A 22,518-nucleotide genomic window follows, 5' to 3' on the forward strand; every position below is an offset into this window, starting at 1 on the left:
TAAGAGCAGCTTTATCATTTGATGTTTAAAAGGAGATCTTGAGAATGAGAAGCACCAAGACTTAGTGCAATGAACTAAGGACAAAGTGTCTTGAGTCTGGCTCTGATCCTGAGACTCATTTCTCGGGCCTCAGTTCCCTCCTTTGGAAAATGAGGAGAGTCAGCCCCAGATCTGAGAGTGTTCTAGGATTCTTTCCCCTCAAGTCAACTTCTTCCTTTCTCTTTCCAAATTGGTAGAGGTGAGGAGAGAAACTAGAGGAGAGAAGGGTGAGTCACAAATAACTGGCGGGCAGCAGCAGACCCCACCCTTCCAGCCCTAATTTTGCCTGGACTAGCCCAAGTTATAGCTTCAGGGTTGGGATGGAGCTGGAGGACAATATTGGACTTATGCCAGGTGTTTTCTTTTTCTTTTTTTTTTTTCTCGTATGGTGGTTTGAAATCAGAGCCTCTTGCTTTCAGGCACGCTACTACTTGACCCACACCCCTGGCCCTTGTTCCAGGTTTTTTAAGGCCCCAGTTTGCAGCTTTTCAACTCTAGGAGCAGTTAACCTCTGATGAGAAGTCAGGACGAACAACTTAATAGATCCCAGGAGTACTCAAGTCTCAGGCCCCAGCCCAGTGGTGTCCTTGAACACTGACAGTCTATTTTCTAGCCAGCTCATCATCTTCCCAGAGGCAAAGTTCAGGATTCTAATGGTACTACATGCCTGTACTTGATGTATATAAAAAGGGCAGGAAGTTTAAAACTGTGCTTCACTACTGATAGAAGTCCCTAGAATTTCTATCTTTCTGGCTCAAAGGCATCATTTTTCCTAATATCCAGGTGTACTTCTCTAGGTACTCCCTTCTATGATAATAATAGCTAATGTTTATTGAATTCTTAACTCTTTGCCATGGAAACACTGTATACATTGTTTATGTAACCTTTTCCTTTTTAAAAATATTCATCCCAGCCAGGTGCCGGTGGCTCATGCCTGTAGTCTTGGCTAGAGGATGAGATCTGGGGATCTACGGTTCAAAGCCAGCCTGGGCAGGAAAGTCCATGAGACTCCTCTTATCACCAATAAACCACCAGAAAACTGGAAGTGGTACTGTGGCTCAAGTGGTAGAATGCTTAGCCTTGAGCTGAAGAGTTGAGGGACAGCGCCCAGGCCCAGAGTTCAAGCTCCATGACCAATTCCCCCCCCCCCCAAAAAAAAGGATTCCAGTTTGTGACTGATTTCTCTAGATATCCATTTTTACTGATGAGAAAATAGATTGGGCTGGAAGTATAGCCTAGCTTGCTCAAAGCTCAAGTACAATCCCCAGCTTAAAAAAATAAAAGGACTGAGGTTCAAAGAGACGAAGTGACTCATTTAAGAGCTAGGCTTCTAACCTATGTCAAATTCGAAAGTCCATTCTTAAACTGGGTGTGGTAGTACATACCTGTAAGTCCAGCACTCAGGAACCAGAGGCAGGAAGAGCAGTGAGTTTGAACCCAGCCTGCTCTATGTAACAAGCTTCAGGCTAGTTTGAACTACATAGCAAGATACTGTCTTCAAAAAAATGAAAATTCCACAGGCTGGGAAGGTGGCTCAGTGGTAGAGTGCTTGCCTTGCATGCCTGAGGCCCTGGGTTTGATTCCTCAGCACCACATAAGCAAAAAGAAAAAAGCTGGAAGTGGCACTGTGGCTCAAGCGGTAGAGTGCTAGCCTTGAGCTGAAGAGCTGAGGGACAGCACCCAGGCCCAGAGTTCAGGCCCCACAACCGGACCCAAAAATAAAAAAAAAAAACAACAAAAAAATGAAAATTCCATTCTTCAGGCAGGCCTGGTACCACCTATCTGTAATCCCAGCACTCTGAGGCTAAGGTGGGAGAATCAGAGTTTAGGGTTAATCTGGGCTAAATAATGAGACTCTTGTCTCAAAAAAAAAAATTATATATATATATATTTTTTTTAGTTGGTCGTGGGGCTTTGAACTCTGGGCCTGGGCGATGTCCCGATGTCCCTGCGCTCTTTAGCTCAATACAAGTGCTCTACCGCTTGAGCCACAGTGCCACTTACGGTTTTCGAGTGATTTATTGGAGATAAGAGTCTCACGGACTTTCCTGCCCAGGCTGGCTTTGAACCGTGATCCTCAGATCTCAGCCTCCTGAGCTTTTTTTCCCCAAACTTAACTTTGGTTATATGCACAGTTCATCCAGGTTTAAGCCCTGGGTTCCATGAATGAGCAAGAAATAGTTGGATAACTGTGAAAAGAGATAGGGAGCCAGGTGTCAGTGGCTCACGCCTGTAATCCTAGCTACTCAGAAGGCTGAGATCTGAGGATCACAGTTAGAAGCCAGCCCAGTCAGGAAAGTGCATGAGACTCATTTATCTCCAATTAACCACCAGAGAAACTGGAAGTGGCACTGTGGCTCAACATGGTAGCGCACTAGCCTTGAGCAAAGAAGCTCAGGGACGGGGCTGGGAAGGTGGCTCAGTTGTAGAGTGCTTGCCTTGCATGCATGAGGCCCTAGGTTCGATTCCTCAGCACCACATAAACAAAAAAGCTGGAAGTGGTGCTGTGGCTCAAGTGGTAGAGCGCTAGCCTTGAGCTGAAGAGCTGAGGGACAGTGTCCAGACCCAGAGTTCAGGCCCCACGACCGGACCAAAAAAACAAAAAAGAAGCTCAGGGACAGCACCAGACCCAGAGTTCAAGCCCTAGGACAAACACGGAGGGAGAGAGAGAGAGAGAGAGAGAGAGAGAGAGAGAGAGAGAGAGAGAGAGAGAGAGAGAGAGAGAGAGATAGGGAAGATGCATCTTGTCCTCTCTCCTTGTTATCTTCTCTCAATTACTCTCCCTATGGCTTTCTGTGTCAGCATTTCTTAGAACTTCAAAATCATCTAAGTGGATATCAAGAGGCTCATGCCTGTAATATTAGCTCCTGGCAGCTGAGATCTGAGGATTGTAGTTTGAAGCCAGTCTAGGCAGAAAAGTCAGTAAGGTTCTCCTCTCCAGTTAACCAGCAAAAAGCTAGAAGTGGAACTGTATGTAACTCAAGTGGTAAAGTACTAGTAAAGAAATCAAGCCAGAGAAAGAGGCTGAGTTTAAATTCCAGTGCCACCACATGCACCTGTATGTATGCATGTGTGCACGAATATGCGCATGCACGCATGCGCACACACAAGAATCCACAGTAATAATCAGAATTAAGCCAAATAAACTGTTACATATGCATTAGATCTGTTGACAGCAGAAGCTGGCTTATAGTCATTGATAAAGGCCAGAGGGGGGCAGTCTTTTCTTCAGGATGTCAGTGTCCCAGGAACTCCTTCCAGGTATTCCCAGAGAACCCCTGAGACAAGAATGTCATGCCCCCTAGAGGTGAACAGCCGAGATGTCCAAAGAATTAGCTCTGCCAAGAGTAGTGAAGGGTGTTTCCAGCCAGGCAGAACATCAAGTCTCATGGCCCTGGACAGCCAAGAACTTGGCATGCTTGGGGATTAGAATGGAGGGCAGTAAGACTAGAAAGCAGCATATGACTGGGAGAGAAGAACAAGAGAGTACAGAATGATAGAGTCCCTCCCATGTGGTCCTGGGACTGGAGCCTGGACTCCTCCATGTACCAACTGTTTAAAGAAATCCCAGCCTGTCTTAGCTCCAGCTTCTTCTTCTTCCTCGTTCTTCTTGCTGCTGCTGCTTCTTCACCCTCCTTCATCTTCTTGCTCCTCCTCTTTCTCCTCCTCTTCCTCTTCTTTTTTTTTTTTTTTGGTCAGTCGCGGGGCTTGAACTCTGGACTTGGGCGCTGTCCCTGTGCTCTTCAGCTCAAGGTGAGCACTCTACCACTTGAGCAACAGAGCCACTTCTGGTTTTCTAGTGGTTTACTGGAGATAAGAGTCTCACAGACTTTCCTGCCCAGGCTGGCTTTGAACTACCATCCTCAGATCTCAGCCTCCTGCATAGCTAGGATTACAGGCGTGAGCCACCGGCGCCCAGCTTTCTTCTTCTTCTCCTTCTTGTTTTTTTTTTTTTTTTTTTTTTTTTTTTTTTTTTTTTTTTTGTCGGTCATGGGGCTTGAACTCTGGGCCTGGGCGCTGTCCCTCAGCTCTTCAGCTCAAGGCGAGCACTCTACCACTTGAGCTACAGTGCCACTTCCGGTTTTCTGGTGGTTTATTGGAGATAGGAGTCTCACGGTCTTTCTTGCCCGGGCTGGCTTTGAACCGTGATCCTCAGATCTCAGCCTCCTGAGTAGCTAGGATTACAGGCGTGAGCCACCAGCGCCCGGCATCCTTCTTGTTTTTTTTGGGTCCAGTCTTGGGCCTGAACTCTGAGCCTGGGCGCTGTCCCTCAGCTCTTCAGCTCAAGGCTAGCGCTCTACCACTTGAGCCACAGCACCACTTCTGGCTTTTTTTTTTTTTGCTTATGGGTGCTGAGGAATTGAACCCAGGGCCTCAACATGCAAGGCAAGCACTTTACCACCGAGCCTCCTTCCCAGCCCTTCTCCTCCTCCTCTTCCTGTTCTTCCTCCTCTTCCTCCTCCTCCTTCTTCCAGTCCTGAGACTTGAACTCAGGGCCTGGGGACTGTCCCTGAGCTTCTTTTGCTCAAGGCTAGCACTCATCACTTGAGCTACAACACACTTCCAGCCTTTTCTGTTTATGTGGTACTGAGGAATTGAAGCCAAGACTTCATGCTAGCAAGCACTCTCCCACTAAGCCACATTCCCAGCCCCTGCTTCAGCCTCTTCTTTGCAGGCTATTACAGGCATTCACCTCATGTCCAGCCAGCTTAGGTTCTTTTATTGTTGTCGTTTGGTTTTTTCCTTTCTGTTTAAAACTATTAGTGTCAGGGTTTTATTTATTTATTTTTGTGGTAAGTATGTATGTATGTATGTAGGTGCCAGTCCTAGGGCTTGAACTCAGGGCTTGGGCGCTATTCATGACCTCCTTTGCTCAAGGCTAGCCCTCTACTACTCCTCACTAACCGTTTTCTGGTGGTTAATTAGAGATAAGAGTCACACGCCAGCCAGGCACCAGTGGCTCAAGCCTGTAATCCTAGCTACTCAGGAGGCTTAGATAGGAGGAAGGATCATGGTTCAGAGTCAGTCTGGGCAGGAAAGTCCTTGAGATTCTTTTTTTTTTTTTTTTTTGGTCGGTCGTGGGGCTTGAACTCTGGGCCTGGGCACTGTCCCTCAGCTCTTCAGCTCAAGGTGAGCGCTCTACCACTTGAGCTACAGGGCCACTTCCGGTTTTCTGGTGGTTTATTGGAGATAGGAGTCTCACGGCCTCTCCTGCCCGGGCTGGCTTTGAACCGCGATCCTCAGATCTCAGCCTTCTGAGTAGCTAGGATTACAGGCGTGAGCCACCAGCGCCCGGCCATGAGATTCTTATCTCCAGTAAACCACCAGTAAACCAGAATTGCACTGAGACTCTTTGTCTCCAATAAACCACCAGTAAACCAGAATTGGCACTCAGACTCTTATCTCCAATAAACCACCAGTAAACTAGAATTGGCGCTGTGGCTCAAGTAGTAGAGGGCTAGCCTTAAGCTAAAGAGCTAAGGGACAGGCCTAGAGTTCAAAGCCTCATGACCTGACCAAAAAAAAAAGTCTCACACACTTTCTTGCTCAGGTTGGCTTTGAATGGAGGATCCTCAGATCTCAGCCTCCTGTGTTGCTAGGGTTACAGACATGAGCCCTAGCACCCTGGGATGAATATTTTTAAAAAGGAAAAGGTTACATAAACAATGTATACAGTGTTTCCATGGTAAAGAGTAAGAACTCAATAAACATTAGCTGTTATTATTATATAAGGGAGTACCTAGAGAAGAACATCTGGATATTAGGAAAAATGATGTCTTTGAGCCAGAAAATAGAGCTCCAGGCTCTATTGCTTTTTATTAAACTATCTAGGCATTTCCTAGGCAGATGGGCAGACAGGATCCACATGCCCTCTCCTCCTGGGTTCTTAGGTCCAGTAGTCAAAAGTTGGGGCTCCCTAAACGGCAAGTGGAGGGTGGGTGAGGTCCCCTGAGATGTGAGACTGCAGCACAAAGCCTCCCTGACCCCTACCCCCCTAGTCCAGCGTCTAGTTCCTGGGGAAGCCACAGCCTTCCTCCCTTACCTGCTCCATCCCAAGGATGCCAGGCCTGGGCTAGAAACACAGCCACAGCCGGTTCTGTGTCTCGCGAGCACAAGTCGGAAGCGCTAGAGGGAAGCGCTAGAGGTCGTTGCGGGGGCGTGGGTGGCTGGACCCGGCTTGAGGTCCCGGGCTGGAGGCTGAGCCAGATGGAGTTGTGTTTGGGGAGGCGTGCTGGCACCGGAAGAGCCAGCAGGACGGTGGGGACTGACCGCAGGATGACCTGGGAACCCGGGCCGCAGTGATACTCACTCAGGGAAACACATATGGACTGGGAAAGTGTGTTGTGGAGGAGGGACCTGGATAGACAGACAGGTGATGCAGATCCAGTGAATCTAGACAGATGGGGGAGGGAGTGGGGAGAAAGATCCAGAAATAAAGGAGAGAATGTCAAAGATGAGTCAGAGAAGTAGAGACAGGACAGGCACTGTTAGGGACTGTAGAGACAAAGGAGAGAGAGAGAGGAGGTGGGTGGGGGGGGGAGACCCAGAAAGGAAGGGATTCAGGGAGGGAACTCAGAGACAAGGAAAGGCCAGAAATCAGTAGGAGTAGAGACAGTGGACCAGACAGAAGCCAACCAATGCAGACAGCTGGCTCTTCATAAAAACTCCTGGTGTCTTCCTCCAGGACTACCCTCTGAGAAGAACCAAACGCAAGAAATTCTACTACCAGGCTATCTTTGCCTTCACCCTTAAGGTAAACAGAAAGATGGCCAAGGAGAGGGGCCTAATAAGCCCCGAAGACTTTGCTCAACTGCAAAAATATATGGAATGTGAGTCTTCCCTCCCAGCCCTTCCCGTCAAGAGACTACCCCCAGAGAATCTCTCTTCCTTCTCATTCAAGTCTACATTTTCTCCAGTGGTCTTGAGCCTCTCTGCTCCTCAGAAATGCCCAGGAGTGGGGAAGGGGAGAGACATGATGGGCAAATGGCTAAGTCACTGCTTGTTCCAGGCCTCGGAGGAGAGGGGAGACAAGAATGGTACCACTCTGGAGGGGCTGAGATGTTTTTCCCTCTGGATTTCTGTGTTTCTTCTTGAATTTCTTTTCCTTTTTCTTTTTTCTTTTTGGTCGGTTGTAGGGCTTGAACCCTGGGCTTGGGCACTGTCCCTCAGCTCTTCAGCTCAAGGCAAGCGCTCTACCGCTTGAGCCACAGCACCACTTTCGTTTTCTAGTGGTTTATTGGAGATAAGAGTCTCACAGACTTTTCTGCCCGGGGCTGGCTTTGAACCAAGATCCTCAGATTTCAGCCTCCTGCATAGCTAAGATTACAGGCATGAGCCACCAGTGCCCAGCTTCCTTTTCCTCTTTCTTTCTTTCCTCTTTCCTTCCTTCCTTCCTTCCTTCCTTCCTTCCTTCCTTCCTTCCTTCCTTCCTTTCTTTCTTTCTTTCTTTCTTTCTTTCTTTCTTTCTTTCTTCCTTTCTTCCTTTCTTTCTTTTTTTGCTGGTCCTGGGGCTTGAACTCAAGATCTGGGCATTATCCCTAAACTTTCTTTTTTTTTTTTTGGTCGGTCAAGGGACTTGAACTCTGGGCTTGGGTGCTATCCCTGCGCTCTTCAGCTCAAGGCGAGTGCTCTGCCGCTCAAGCCATAGTGCCACTTCTGGTTTTCTAGTGGTTCAAGGTTGGCACTCTATCCCTTGAGCCACAGCTCCACTTCTGGTTTTTGGTGGAGGTAAGAGTCTCACAGAGTTTCCTGTCCCAGCTGGCTTCAAATCCTGATTCTCAGATCTCAGCCTTCTGAGTAGTGGGCTGGGAATGTGGTAGAGTGCTTGCTTAGCATATATCAAGCCCTGAGTTTGATTCCTCAGTTCCACATAAACAGAAAAAGCTGGAAGTAGTACTGTGACTCAAGTGGTAGAGTGCTAGCCTTGAGCAAAAGAAGCTCAGGGACAGCGCCTAGGCCCTGAGTTCAAGCCCCAGGACTGGCAAAAATTTAAAAAAAAAAAAGTATCCTCAGCCTTCTGAGTAGTCAGGATTATATATGTGAGCCACTGAGACCTGGATCAAAATTTTTTTCTTCTTAAAAAAAATTCTTTCTAGCCGGGCACTGGTGGCTCACGCCTATAATCCTAGCTACTCAGGAGGCTGAGATCTGAGGATCGCGGTTCAAAGCCAGCCCAGGCAGGAGAGACCGTGAGACTCCTATCTCCAATAAACCACCAGAAAACTGGAAGTGACACTGTAGCTCAAGTGGTAGAGCGCTCGCTTTGAGCTGAAGAGCCGAGGGACAGCACCCAGGCCCAGAGTTCAAGCCCCATGACTGACCAAAAGAAAAAATTCTTTCTTCTTCTTAATAGATATATATCTTTTTTTTCCCTTGCTGGATGTCTTGTTGGGACTCTGAGAAAAGCTAGAGAGCTGAACTAGACTAATGTGCTTCTCTAATTCTCTTCATACCTAGACTCCACCAAAAAGGTCAGCGATGTCCTCAAGCTCTTCGAGCATGGTGAGATGGCCAAATATCTCCAAGGAGATGTGAGTGGCAGCATCTGGGGAATCATCTTCTTGACCAAAGCCTTCCATCTTTGCTTCTGTTACTACACTGGGATCCCCAGCTTCCAGAGATTTTTTTTTTTTTCTGGCCTCAACTCCCTTGATACCACCCATGTAAATAGCCCCTTGTCCATTATCCTGGACAATTATTGCTGTAGGACAAAAACAAGAGACCTTAATTTTAGGAATTGTCCCCGAAACCATATTCCTATCTCAGAAGTCTCTCAGCTGTGCCTTTACCCCCTGTCTCCACTGCTCCCAGTTCTTCAGTCCCCAGCTTCTCCCAGCTGACTTCCCAGAGTAAGGCTCACTATCATCATAGGCCATTGGGTACGAGGGATTCCAGCAATTCCTGAAAATCTATCTGGAAGTGGAACAAGTACCCACTCACCTGAGCCAGGCACTGTTTCAATCCTTCCGCACTGGGCACTGTTTAAACGAGGCTATGATCAAAGGTATGGTTAAGCACATAGGACTGGGCTAGGCTGGGGATTGTGGGGGGGGGGAGGGGTGTGTGTGTGGGTGTGTGTGTGTTCCAAATTAGCCTGGGTTGAAGGGAGATTAAGAGAGTGGTAGAGGGTGGTCAGGCTGGACTAGGAATTGGCAAGAGGAAGGTTGAAGGGGAGTTGGAAGATCCAAAGTACAGAGAGAACCTGACCTCTGATCTGCTGTATCTTTTTTTCTTTTAATAGCAGATGTAGTGTGTCTCAGTGATGTCTCCTGCTACTTCTCCCTTCTGGAGGGTGGTCGGCCAGAAGATAAGCTAGAATGTGAGTTGCCATTCTGGACTGGGAGAGGGGAGGAACAGTGAAGAGGGAAGAGAGGTGTTTTCTAGCCTCCTTCCCCTCATTGCTTCAGGATCCTTAAAGGCTAACAGGGCCAGACAGAAGTGGTGCCAAAGAATGGGCCTATTTTCTTTTTTCCCCCAGACTGCTTGTACCAAACACCATTCCTCCTAGTCATTCTAGTTCCTATATCTTATACATTCTCCTCTGGGTTGTTCTTGGGATATGAGAGCCTGTGCTTTCTCTTCTATCAGATTTACCCAGAACCTTGCTTGGGTGCTGGTGGCTTACGCCTGTAGTCCTAATTAATCAGGAGGCTGAGATCTGAAGATCATGGTTCTAAGACATCCCGGGCAGGGAAAGTATCTCCAATTAACCACCAAAAAACTGCAAGTAGAGCTGTGACTCAAGTAGTAGAGGGTTAGCCTTACGCAAAATAAAAGCTAAGGGACAGCACCCAGGTACTGAGTTCCAGCCCCAATACTGGCATGCACACGCACACACACACACACACACACCACACAAACAGATTTACCCAGGGTAGCATCTATTGCCTGTTCCCCTCCCTTTTTGTCTCCATTCCTCTGTCCCATCCCAAGCTCTAGGCTCTTAGCTGCTCCCCTCTAACCTTCTGTCTTATTTCCCCTGTATTCTAGTATGAATTCTTTGGGTTTCTTTCACCAACTGACCCTGGTTCCTCTAAAATATCCCACAGTTACCTTCAAGCTGTATGACACGGACAGAAATGGGATCCTGGACAGCTCAGTGAGTTTCGGGACCTGTATGACAAGCAAGGGAGTGTGTCTGTACTGTCCTGTCTCAACTCTCTCATGGCCTTAAAAAGTTGTGCTGAGGGCATGGCTCAAGTGGTAGCGTGCCGATCAAGCAAGCTGAGAAAATGCCAGACCCTGAGTTTAAACCCCAGTAACCCCCCGCCACACACACAAACACAAAGAGGAGGCAGAAAAGGGCTGGAGGATAAAAGTGTTTGCCTTGAATATATAAAGCTCTGTCTTTGATCTCTACCACTGCAGAGCAGGGAGAGAGAAAAGGAGAGGCTGGAGACATGAATTGGGGTTTACCTTGAAAACATTCAAACACATGTACTTACCTGACAAGGGGCTCTTAGGAATGAGAGGTGGGGCTGGGCCCTAGTGGGTCACACCTGTAATCCTAGTTACTTAGGAGGCTGAGATCTGGGTATCATGGTTCAAAGCCATCCTGAACAAGAGCATCCATGAGACTCTTATCTCCACTGAACCATCAAAAATCAGAAGTGGTGCTGTGGCTCAAAGTGGTAGAGTGCTAGCCTTGAGTACCAAAAGCTCAGGGACAGTGCCCTGGCCCTGAGTTCAAGCAAAAACAAAAAAAGAATGAGAGGTAGATCTAGGGATGGAACTCAGGAGCTCTGTTTTCTGGAGACAAGTTTGGGTGGTAATAGTAAAGTGGCTATGACTGTGGCTCTAATCCTTTTTGTCCCAGGAAGTAGAAAAAATTATCCTCCAAATGATGCGAATGGCAGAATATCTGGATTGGGATGTGTCCGAGCTGAGGCCGGTAAGACATTTTTTCCTCCCTGTGCCTTATCTACCCTCTTTCCCTGTGGTCCTGTATCTGCTTTACCCCCTTCCCCAATGGGCTAGGTTGGTTATGCTAGGAGAAGTATCTGAGAAACCATTTACATCAAAAGTCCCTTCCCACTCTCACTCAGATTCTTCAGGAGATGATGAAGGAGATTGACTATGATGGTAGTGGCTCTGTCTCCCTGGCTGAGTGGGTCCGAGCAGGAGCTACCACCGTGCCACTGCTAGTGCTGCTGGGGATGGAGATGGTGAGTAGGAAAGGCTTGTGAGGATGGGTGAAGCAGCTGTCTGGGGCTGTGATTGTCAAAGGTTGGGCCTCTAAGAAGTAGGTCTGCTCTGTACCCTCTATAGACTCTGAAGGATGATGGGCAGCATATGTGGAGACCCAAGCGGTTCCCCAGACCGGTCTACTGCAACCTGTGCGAGTCTAGCATTGGTCTTGGCAAACAGGGGCTCAGCTGTAACCGTGAGTAATAGCACCTGGCAGTGTGGGAGAAGAGGGGGAATCCAGCCGTTGGTGGGAATGTAGGCATGCTAATCCTAGACCTGGATTTGAATTCTGGGCTCTGCCACTGACTAGTTTGTGGCCTTGTAAATGTTTCTTCCTTTTTTTTGTTTTTTTGTTTTTTGTTTTGTTTTCAGTCATGAGGCTTGCTTGAACTTTGGGCCTGGGTGCTGGTCTTCAGTTCAAGGCAAGAGCTCTACCACTTGAGCCACAGAGTTACTTCCGGTTTCCTGGTTAACTGGAGATAGTCTCACGGACTTCCTTGCCTGGACTGGCTTTGAACCACGATCCTCAGATCTCAGCCTCCTGAGTAGCTAGGATTACAGGGAGGAGCCACTGGCACCTGGCATCTTTACTTTCTTTCTCCTTCCTTCCTTTCTTCTTTTCCTCCTTCCTATGTCTCTCCTCCCCTCCCCTCTTCTGTTTCTCTTTTTTTTCTTCCTTCCTTCCTTCCTTCATTCCTTCCTTCTTTCCTTTCTTTCTTTCTTTCTTTTTTTGTGGTGCTAGGGGTCAGACCCAGGACCTCTCAGGCATCTAGTTTCTTTAACTGAAAATGAGCTAATTGTAAGCATTAAAAGGGTTGATACACAAGCTGGGAAGGTAGCTCAGTGGCAGAGTGCTTGCTTTGCATGCATAAGCAGAAAAAGCTGGAAGTGGCATGGTGGCTCAAGTGGTAGAGTGCTAGCCTTGAGCTGAAGAGCTCAGGGACAGTGCCCAGGCCCAGAGTTCAGGCCCCATGAATGACTAACAGAAAAGCCAAACAAACTAAAGAAAGGTTGAAACATAGCAGGCGCCAGTGGCTCATGCTTATAATCCTAGCTACTCAGGAAGCTGATACCTGGTCACGATTTGAAGCCAGCCTGGGCAAGAAAGTCTGTGAGACCCTTATCTCCAATAAACTACTCAGAAAAAGCTGGAAGTGGTCCTCTGGCTCAAATGGTAGAGTGCTAGCCTTGAGCACAAAGTGGCTCAGGGACAGCAGGTAGGCCCTGAGTTCAAGCTCCAGGACCAGCAAAAAAAAAATGTTGATACAACAAATGCAAATGCAGCAGTGGTACTCACTAGATGCTATGTGGAAAATGAACTGTACAACTTGTGGATGGGGACAAGAGGGAAAATCAGAGAGAGAGAGAGAGTGACATTGTCCAAAAAGAAATGTACTCATTACCTGACTTGTTTAACTGTAACCCTTCTGCACATCGCATTTATAATGACAATTTAAAAAAAGATATAGCTGGGTACCACTGGCTCACATCTTTATTCCTAGCTACTTAGGAGACTGAGATCTGAGGATCATGGTTTAAAGCCCACCTGAGCAGGCAAATCCATGAGACTCTTTGTTTCCAATATCTACTGAAAAGCCAGAAGTGCAGCTATGGCTCAAATGGTAGACCACTAGAAGACCACCTGAAATCCCTTTCTAACAAGAGTATGGCAGAGTATGGCTAGTAGCTGATGCTTATAATCCTAGCTACTCAGGAGGTTAAGATCTTAGGGTTGGAAGTCAGCCTTGGCAGACAAATCCAAGAAATGGAGGTGTGGTTCAAGATGTTAGATACCAGCGTATGGAACAAAGCTAAGCAAAAAGTGCAAGGCCTTGAGTTCAAATCCTAGTGCCCAGGCCTTGAATTTAAGCTGCAGGCACACACACACACAGATTGGTACAGGCTGGGGACATGCTTCCACTCAGTTCAATCTCAGTACTTGGAGAAAAAAAAAGAGCTTCCCAAAACACATGTGTATACTATATTATGCAATCATAATTAGTTGTTATTATTGTCATTATTATAGTTACACTGGTCTCCTTTACATTGTCTAGCTCAGTTACTACTTGATGCGTGGATGGTGTGGGGACAGGCATGGGACAACAGTTGCTCTTTTAGGAGGATGAAAAAGGCATAGGTCTTGGAAGTAAGAAGGTATCACTCCTCCAAACTTATGTGTGTGAGTCTTTGTGTGTGTGTGTGTGTGTGTGTGTGTGTGCTAGAACTAGGGTTTGAACTCAAGGCCTTGCACTTTTTGCTTAGCTTTGTTCCGTAGGCTGGTATCTAACAACTTGAGCCACACCTCCATTTCTTGGATTTGTCTGCCAAGGCTGACTTCCAACCCTAAGATCTTAACCTCCTGAGTAGCTAGGATTACAAGCATCAGCTACTAGCCATACTCTGCCATACTCTTGTTAGAAAGGGATTTCAGGTGGTCTTCCAGTGATCTTTTCTCATGCCTAAGTAAGAAAAGTAAAAGAGAGGGAAAGCCATGATAAGGCTCTGACCTTCTTCCCTCTTCTCCAGTGTGCAAGTATACTGTTCACGACCAGTGTGCCATGAAGGCAATGCCTTGTGAAGTCAGCACGTATGCCAAGTCTCGTAAGGACATTGGTGTGAGTGACCCCATGCTCCCTCCACTCCTATCCTGGCCTGGGTCCTTAGCCTGTTACTGCCCTCAACCCCACCTTCCCCCAGTCTCTACTCAGACCCTCCCAGACAAGAGGCTGCCTTTCTCCCCAAGATCCAATCTCACGTATGGGTGCGAGGAGGCTGTGAGTCTGGGCGCTGCGACCGTTGTCAGAAAAAGATCCGGACCTTCCACAGTCTCACCGGGCTGCATTGTGTATGGTGCCACCTAGAGGTCAGTTTGGGAGCCGCAATCATGACAGCCTTCCCGGCACACATCTCGAGCCCCATCCCCCTTACAGATGCAGTTGTGCCTGTTCCCAAGAGCTTGCTTTCCAATCCAGAGTTCCACATTGTGAGGTGATGAGGTCACTTGCATGATTGATCTCTGTGTGTCCATCTTGTCCTTCAGATCCACGACGACTGTCTGCAGAACGTGGGCCCTGAGTGTGACGGTGGGCTGCTCCGTGATCACATCTTGCCTCCATCTTCCATCTACCCCAGCGTTCTGGTGAGACCCTAGGGAAGGAGCAGAAGTGCCTCTCTTCTTTCCAGACCGACATATTCCCCCCCAACCCCCCCCCAAAATGACATTTGGAATAGAAAGACTATTCTTTGTTGTTATTGTTGTTGTGGTGGGGCTTGTATTTGCTGTCCTTGAGTTCTTCAGCTCAATGCAAGCGCTCTACCACTTGGGCCACAGCGCTACTTCCCAGTGGTTTATTGGAGATAAGAGTCTCACAGACTCCCCTGTCCGGGCTGTCCTTAGATCTCAGCCTCCTCAGTAGCTAGGATTACAGGCATGAGCCACCGGCACCCAGAAGACTATTCTTTTTTATTTTTTTCTGGGTCTGGTCTTGGGGCCTGAACTCTGGGCCTGGGTGCTGTCCCTCAGTTCTTCAGCTCAAGGCTAGCGCTCTACCACTTGAACCACAGTGCCACTTCTGGCTTTTTTCTTTTTTGCTTATGTGATGCTAAGGAATCGAACCCAGGGCCTCAGGCATGCAAGGCAAGCACTCTACCATTGAACCACCTTCCCAGCCCCTGGAAGACTATTCTTTTAAAGATTCAAACCAGCAGGTGGTGGTGACTCATGCTTACAATCCTAGCTGCTCTGGAGGCTTTGATCTGAGGATCATGGTTTGAAGCCAGCCTGGTCAGACAAATCTGAGAGATTCCTATCTATAATGAACCAGCAAAAAGCCAGAAATAGAGCTGTGGCTCAAGTGGTAGAGCACCAGCCGTGAGCAAGCATGAAGCTTTGTGCAAACAAGGCCAAGTGCAAGCATGAGGCCCTGAATTCAAGCCCTAGTTACAACACACACACACACACGCACACACACACACACTTTTTTTTCTGTCAGAATTCTTTTTCTTTTTTTATTTTATTTTATTTATTTTTTTATTGTAAAGATACTATACAGAGGGTTACAGTTACATGAGTGAGGTAATGAGTACACTTCCTCTTGAACATTGTTACCCCCTCCATTGTTTTCCCCCTACCATTCCCTCCCTCCCTCCCTTCCCTGAGGTTCTTTTTTTTTTTATTATTGTGATTAAGTGATTACATAATTTCCCGAATTTCACAGTATTATGGAATAATGATGCTCATTTAAAGTCACAAGTTCATTCTAACTTTCCTGGAGCAAATTGTCTATCACAGTCTGTAACATATAACGGTGTTCACATGTTATACACCATATATGTGATCAGCAGCGTGGGGATATTTAGTAGTGGTTCAACCAGATGAGTGGGAGTTCTTTGTTTCTTTTTGTTTTGTTTTGGTCCAGTCGTGGGACCTGAACTCTGGGCCTGGGCGCTGTCCCTCAGCTCTTCAGCTCAAGGCTAGTGCTCTACCACTTGAGCCACAGCGCCACTTCCGGCTTTTTTCTTTTTGCTTATGTGGTGCTGAGGAATCGAACCCAGGGCCTTGAGCATGCAAGGCAAGCGCTCTACCACTGAGCCACCTTCCCAGCCCCAGTTCTTTGTTTCTTAAGTCCTGTTAGTTTTGTCGTATCACCTAACATTTTGGATTTAGCATCCACATATCAGGGAGACCATGTACCGTTTGTCTCTTCGTTCTTGGCTTACCTCGCTCAACATGATTCCTTCTAACTCCATCCATTTCCCTGCAAATGCCATTATTTTGTCATTTCTAATGGCTGCATAATATTCCATTGTGTATAGATACCACAGTCTTTGGATCCATTCATCAGTGGTGGGGCATCTGGGTTGTTTCCATATCCTAGCTATTGTGAACAGCACACACACACACTCTTAAGCTAACCCCACCTGTATGGGGATTCATGTACAATTTGCCTTTTCTCCCCTCTGCTTTGCTCTCTTCCCAGGCATCTGGACAGGACCGCAAACATAGCAAAACAAGCCAGAAGACCTTGGAAGACCTAAACTTGTGCACCTCTGAGGCTCTGCGGGTACAAGGCTTAGGGTTCATGGTTGTACCCGTTTTTGGCTGGGAGGGACTGAAGTAGGAAAGATTGGGGAGTGGTGCCCATTCTCTGGACACTTCCCTCTGCAGGGGAGGTGGGAAAGGTGAAGGGGAAAGGCATCTTGAAAAGTGCCAGTGCTTTGCCCCGTCTCTAGGGCCTACCTTAACTCTGACCAAATCCTGTTTATTTTCTTCTCCCACTACAGATTGACCCTGTTTCTAATACCCACCCACTTCTAGTCTTTGTCAATCCTAAGAGTGGTGGAAAGCAAGGGCAGAGGTGAGGAGAGCTTGGAGAGAGGTGTGTGTGTGTGTGTGTGTGTGTGTGTAGTACAGAATATCATTCTTCCACCATGAGCTTTTCTCCCCCCTCACGCAGGGTTCTTTGGAAGTTCCAATATATACTAAACCCTCGGCAGGTGTTCAACCTCCTGAAGGATGGTCCTGAGCCAGGGTGAGTATAAGTTCGAGGACATCTAACAGTGGTTTTTTTTTTTTTTTTTTTTTGGTCCGGTCGTGGGGTCTGAACTCTGGGCCTGGGCGCTGTCTCTCAGCTCTTCAGCTCAAGACTAGCGCTCTACCACTTGAGCCACAGCGCCACTTCTGGCTTTTTTCTTTTTGCTTATGTGGTACTGAGGAATCGAACCCAGGGCCTCATGCATGCAAGGCAAGCGCTCTACCACTGAGCCACCTTCCCAGCCCCTAACAGTGGTTTTTGTGTGTCTGTTTCTATGTACATTAAGAGCAGGAAAGAGCGTATGTTAGGAAAGAAAGCCTAAGATGCCAGAATTCCAGTTTCTTCCTTCCCTAAAGTCACTAGGCAGGCATCCTGTCCTCTTGGTTCACTGGTCCATATTTATCCTGTTTGGAGATCCCATCTTTATCCACTGAGTAACTTACAACTTTTTCTATTGTCCTTTTCTCTGTCCGTGTGTGTGTGTGTGTGTGTGTGTGTGTGTGTGTGTGTGTGTGTGTGTGTGTGTGTGTGTGTGTGTGTGTGTGTGTGTGTGTGTGTGTGTGTGTGTGTGTGTGTGTGTGTGTGTGTGTGTGTGTGTGTGCTGGGCTTGAACTTAGGACCTTTAATTTTTCAAAGCTGCCACTTGAGCCATACCTCTACTTCCAGCTTATTGCTGGTTAGTTGGAATAAGAGATCCTGGATTTGTCTGTCTAGGCTGGCTTTGATCCTCAGATCTCAGCTTCCTGAGTAGCTAGGATTTACAGGCGTAAGCCATCAGTGCTTGGCTTTTTTTTTTCTACTGTGTTTTGTCCATCTGAGGATTCAGCTCCAGCCCCATGCATGCTAAGTACTTTACCACTGGACTACGTCCCAGATCATAAACACAACTCTTGTCAAAGGGAAAAAGAGTGATAGGAATGAGAGACAAGATATGTTTCTCTAGGAGTTGAGTAGCCTCTATCCTGTTACTGTTTTATCTCCTTTCCCTTTTTTGTCTCAGACTCAGATTCTTCAGAGATGTCCCTGATTGCCGGATATTGGTGTGCGGTGGAGATGGCACAGTAGGCTGGATTCTAGAGTGCATTGGTCAGTGGAGGGAGAGGCTTCGGTCAGGAGATGGGAGCAGTTGGTCTGCCAGATCCAATTCTATCCATCATTTCTTTCACCTGCCTTCCTAGACAAAGCCAACCTGCCTGTTGTGCCTCCTGTTGCTGTGTTGCCTCTGGGCACTGGAAATGATCTGGCTCGGTGCCTCAGGTGGGGAGGAGGTAAGTTGTTAGAAATTGTTTTGCTGGGATCAAGGGTAGGGGGAGTTGAGTAGAAAGAAGAAAGCAGCAGAGTGGGGTACTCATGGATCATGCCTGTAATCCTTGCAGCTAAGGAGGCTGAGATGGAAGGATTGAAAATCGAAGCCAGCTGGGTCTGAAAAGTCTATGAGACTCTTATCTCACCAAATAGCCAGAAGTGGAGGTGTGCCTCAGGTGGTAAAAGCGCACCTGATTTTGCAAGAAAGTTCAGAGATAGTGCCGAGGCCCTTAGTTCAAACCCCAGTACCAACACACACACACACACACACACACACACACACACACACACACACACACACACACACACACACACACACACGGAGGCAACAGAGAAAAATATATGCATCTGATATACAAAGAGGGTCAAGGAAGGAGAAAGGCACAAATAGTTAATTATGACAGTGGAGTGGTCAAAAGGAAGAGAGCTTTTGAAGTAGGGACTACATTCTAAATATAGGACAGTTAAAGGTGGGAGTCCTCTTCCCTATAAATTGAAAGATACATGTCTGTTTCTCATAAACAACTGTTAGGGTTCAGATGACCAAAGAAAAATGTGTGTGTGCATGGCAGGGAGGTAATGGGGGAATAAGAAAGGTTGTGTAAGAGCTAAGCCAGAGCTAGTAACAGGGAAATTGCACATGGTTTATTCATTTAGTTCAACAATTAACCAGCCGGTGCTGGGTGCTGGTGGCTCATGTCTGTAATCCTAGCTACTCAACTCAGGTGACTGAGATCTGAGATCTGAGCATCAGGGTTCAAAGCCAGCGCAGGCAGGAAAGTCTGTGAGAGACTCTTTTTTTTTTTTTTTGTCGGTTGTGGGGCTTGAACTCTGGGCCTGGGCGCTGTCCCTCAGCTCTTCAGCTCAAGGCGAGCGCTCTACCACTTGAGCTACAGCGCCACTTCCGGTTTTCTGGTGGTTTTATTGGAGATAGGAGTCTCACGGTCTTTCCTGCCCGGGCTGGCTTTGAACCTCGATCCTCAGATCTCAGCCTCCTGAGTAGCTAGGATTACAGGCGTGAGCCACCAGCGCCCGGCCTGGCTTTTTTCTTTTTGCTTATGTGGTGCTGAGGAATCGAACTCAGGGCCTCAGGCATGCAAGGCAAGCGCTCTACCACTGAGCCAACTTCCCAGCCCTGTGAGAGACTCTTCAGTTAATCACCAGAGAAGTGGAAGTAGCACTGTGGCTCAAGTGGTAGAGTGCTCACCTTGAGTTGAAGAGTTCAGGGACAGCACCCAGGCCTAGAGTTCAAGCCCACGACTAACCAAAAAAAATAAAATTAACCATATGGTCATTCATTCATTCATTATCATTTTTTCTCATTGCAAAAAGCTGGGTAATAATTCTTTTTTAAGCTAGCATACAGCCAGGTTCTGGTGGCTCATGCCTGTAATCCTAGATATTCAGCAGGCTGAGACCTAAGGATCACAGTTTGAAGCCAGCTTGGACAAGAGAGCCGGTGAGACTCTTGTGTTTTTTTGTTTTTGTTTTTTGTCCATTGTAAGGCAGAATTCAGCCCTTACATGAGTTTGATTTGCTTCCTGGAACATTTTTTTTTTTTTTGGTCCGGTCATGGGGGCTGAACTCTGGGTCTGGGCGCTGTCCCTCAGTTCTTCAGCTCAAGGCTAGCACTCTACCACTTGAGCCACAGTGCCACTTCTGGCTTTTTTTTCCATTTGCTTATGTGGACCTGAGGAATCGAACCCAGGGCCTCATGCATGCAAGGGAAGCGCTCTACCACTGAGCCACCTTCCCAGTCCCTCCTGGAACATTTTTTAAAAATATATCCTTTTTTATTCCAGTCCTGGGGCTTGAACTCAGCGCCTGGGCACTGCCCCTGAGCCTCTTTTTGCTCAAGGCTAGCATTCTACCACTTGACCAACAGTGCCACTTCTGGTTTTCTAGTGGTTTATTGGAGATAAGAGTCTCACGGACTTTCCTGCCTGGGCTGGCTTTGAACCGCCATCCTCAGATCTCAGCCCCCTGAGTAGCTAGGATTACAGGTGTGAGCCAGTAGTGCCTGGCTCTTTCTGGCTTTTTCTTGTATGTGGTACTAAGAAATCGAACCCAGGTTTTCATGAGTGCTAGGCAAGCCCTCCACCATTAAGCCACATTCCTAGCCCATCTGTAACACTTATCTCCAGCTAACCACCAGAAAACCAGAAGTGGAGCTGTGGCTCTAGTGGCACTAGCCTTGAGCAGAAAAACTCAGGTACAGCACCTAGGCCCTGAGTTCAAGCCCCACAACTGACTACATATGTTCGTACATACATATATAAATAATTTTGCATACATTAATTGTACAAGGAAACGTTTTGACATTTCCACCCATATACAATCTGTTTTCATCGATCTCACTCTATCACTTTCTCTTACCTTTGCCCTTCCTAAAACAATTTCAGCAGGTTTCATTGTTCTGTTTTCAGACATGAAAACAAACTACTCAAACTTATTCATCTTCACTCACCTTCCTTGTCAGACCAACCCACCCCCATAGTGCCTGTTTCTCGTTCCCTACCTCCTTTTGCTCATTGAACAACTATTTTTTTCCTGATTGTAAAGCAGCAAGTTTATTGATAGCACAAGTAGAATATACAGGCTCCATAGAAAGGGGGTCCCAGCACCAGGGATCACTCATTGTCAACTTTCATTGAGATTCTTTTGTGTCTGCATGTGAGTGTGTACATATGCATGTACACACGTTTGCTGGTCCTGGAGCATGAACTCAGAGCCTGGGAACTGTCCCTGAGCTTTTGTGCTCAAGGCTAGTATTCTGCCACAACTCCACTTTTGGTGTTTTGTTGGTTAATTGGTGATAAACATCTCATGGACTTCCCTGCCCATGCTGGGTTTGAATAGTAATCCTCCAATCTCAGCCTCCTGAGTAGCCAGGATTACATACCTGAGCCATCAGCAGCCAGCTTCATATTTGGCTTTTTTTGTGCTTGGTTAAACTTGTTCAAGGTGATGTCCTTCAAGTCTTTCTTTAGTTTTTCTCCCCCTCTTTATCTTTCTATCTTTCTTTCTTGCTTCCTTCATTTTTTCTCCCTTTCTTCCCCCCTCTCCCTCTATCTCCCCCTCCCACCCCTCTGCTGCTGGTACTGGGACTTGAACTTGGGGCCTCATGTTCTCACTCATCTTACTTGCTCATAGCTGCCGCTCTACTACTTAAGCCAGCTAGTCCAGCGTTTTTACTGGTTAATTATTGATAAAGTCTCATGGACTTTTCTATCTAGATTGTCTTTTGAACCACAATCCTCTGATCTCAGACTCTTGAGTAACTAGGAGATGCCTGGCTTTCATTTTCTTTAGGGCCATGTAATATTCCATAGAGTATACCTACTTCATCTTCTTTATCCATTCATCTGTTGTTGGGTGCCTCGACTGACTCCACACTATCATTTCTTTCTGAGTCTATTGTAACAGTCCCCTAACTGCATTCCATTTCTAATCTTGTATTCCTTTCAAAGAAAAAAAGGGTTTCAGAAATGTTATTTGTAAAGAGATTAATAGAGAGTAGGTTGTGCTGGAAATGTTTAGGAGTTGATACGGTAGGGCTTAGAGTCCAGTTTCAAAATTCCACTGGAGATTATGGAATAGGATTTTGTTAAAGAGTGGGAGAGGGAACCTAGATGGCCAGATGAGCACCAAACAACGTACACTGCAGAAACTTGCAGAAACTTGTGATTGGGACCTAGGGTGAGAGGTGAGGAGTGGGAAGAAGAGTTGAGCAAGGGGTAGATTATGGAGGCTTATAAATGTTGAGCTTAGGAGTTTTCATCTATATCCTTCCAGAGATTACAAGCTGCATGTAGAAATGTGTTTTTTATTTGGTTGGTTTATTTTTTACTGTTTGCCTTTCAGTGTTTTCATATACTTAAGAGTTTGCATATTTCACTTATTTACTTTATTTATTTATGAAGGTGGTGTGGAGCTTGATCTCAGGGCCTGGGCACTGTCTCTGAGCTGCTCTTGCCCAAAGCTAGCATCCTGCCACTTTGAGCCATAACTCCACTTCCAGTTTTCTGGTGGTTCATTGGAAATAAGAGTCTCACTAATGAAGATAATGAAAAATTAAAACATGAGAACAGTTTAGGGAACATGAATCAAGGTCCTGAGTTCAGTCCCCAGAAACACAAATAAATAAATAGTTTTCAGGCTCATTACAATAATGGTAACTTGAAGGTATAGCTCAAATGGTAGAACACCAGCATGAGTAAGTAAGTAGAACAAGAGCATGAGACCCTGAGTTCAATCTTCATTATCAGTACCAAAAAAAAAAAAAAGACAGGGTTGGGATCCATGTGAGAGAGTTTCCACTCAGTAGTAACTGACAGCAGATGAGATTACCCAAGGAAAGACGTAAGAGGTAAGAAGGTAGACTAAGACAGCAAGAGCTGGTAAACACCACAGTTAAGGGCTGAGCAGAGCTGAGGAGCTAAAGTTGCTGTAA

General features: G+C 46.8%; 1 protein-coding gene across 8 annotated transcripts in view; it reads left to right on the forward strand.

Moving 5' to 3' along the window:
- The window catches only part of Dgka (diacylglycerol kinase alpha), a 32,363-nt gene that overhangs the window by 4,127 nt on the left and 5,718 nt on the right, over nt 1-22,518 (forward strand). For 4 of the 8 annotated variants that reach the window (XM_070042605.1, XM_070042640.1, XM_070042632.1 and 1 more), the window contains exons 2-17: nt 6,725-6,869; nt 8,497-8,570; nt 8,911-9,043; nt 9,281-9,358; nt 10,089-10,138; nt 10,856-10,930; nt 11,085-11,204; nt 11,308-11,422; nt 13,753-13,841; nt 13,970-14,089; nt 14,267-14,365; nt 16,206-16,289; nt 16,510-16,583; nt 16,683-16,757; nt 17,761-17,846; nt 17,939-18,028. In XM_070042605.1, the coding sequence (XP_069898706.1) occupies nt 6,806-6,869; nt 8,497-8,570; nt 8,911-9,043; nt 9,281-9,358; nt 10,089-10,138; nt 10,856-10,930; nt 11,085-11,204; nt 11,308-11,422; nt 13,753-13,841; nt 13,970-14,089; nt 14,267-14,365; nt 16,206-16,289; nt 16,510-16,583; nt 16,683-16,757; nt 17,761-17,846; nt 17,939-18,028 (1,426 nt within the window). In that variant the 5' untranslated portion in view covers nt 6,725-6,805. Of the gene's footprint in view, nt 1-6,724; nt 6,870-8,496; nt 8,571-8,910; nt 9,044-9,280; nt 9,359-10,088; nt 10,139-10,855; nt 10,931-11,084; nt 11,205-11,307; nt 11,423-13,752; nt 13,842-13,923; nt 14,090-14,266; nt 14,366-16,205; nt 16,290-16,509; nt 16,584-16,682; nt 16,758-17,760; nt 17,847-17,938; nt 18,029-22,518 lie in introns of those variants that run through there. The other 4 variants (XM_070042622.1, XM_070042649.1, XM_070042656.1 and 1 more) reach the window with 4 other exon arrangements.

Source organism: Dipodomys merriami, unplaced genomic scaffold, assembly GCF_024711535.1.
Source record: "Dipodomys merriami isolate MVZ:Mamm:240054 unplaced genomic scaffold, mDipMer1.0.p SCAF_10, whole genome shotgun sequence".
NCBI classification, from domain to species: domain Eukaryota; kingdom Metazoa; phylum Chordata; class Mammalia; order Rodentia; family Heteromyidae; genus Dipodomys; species Dipodomys merriami.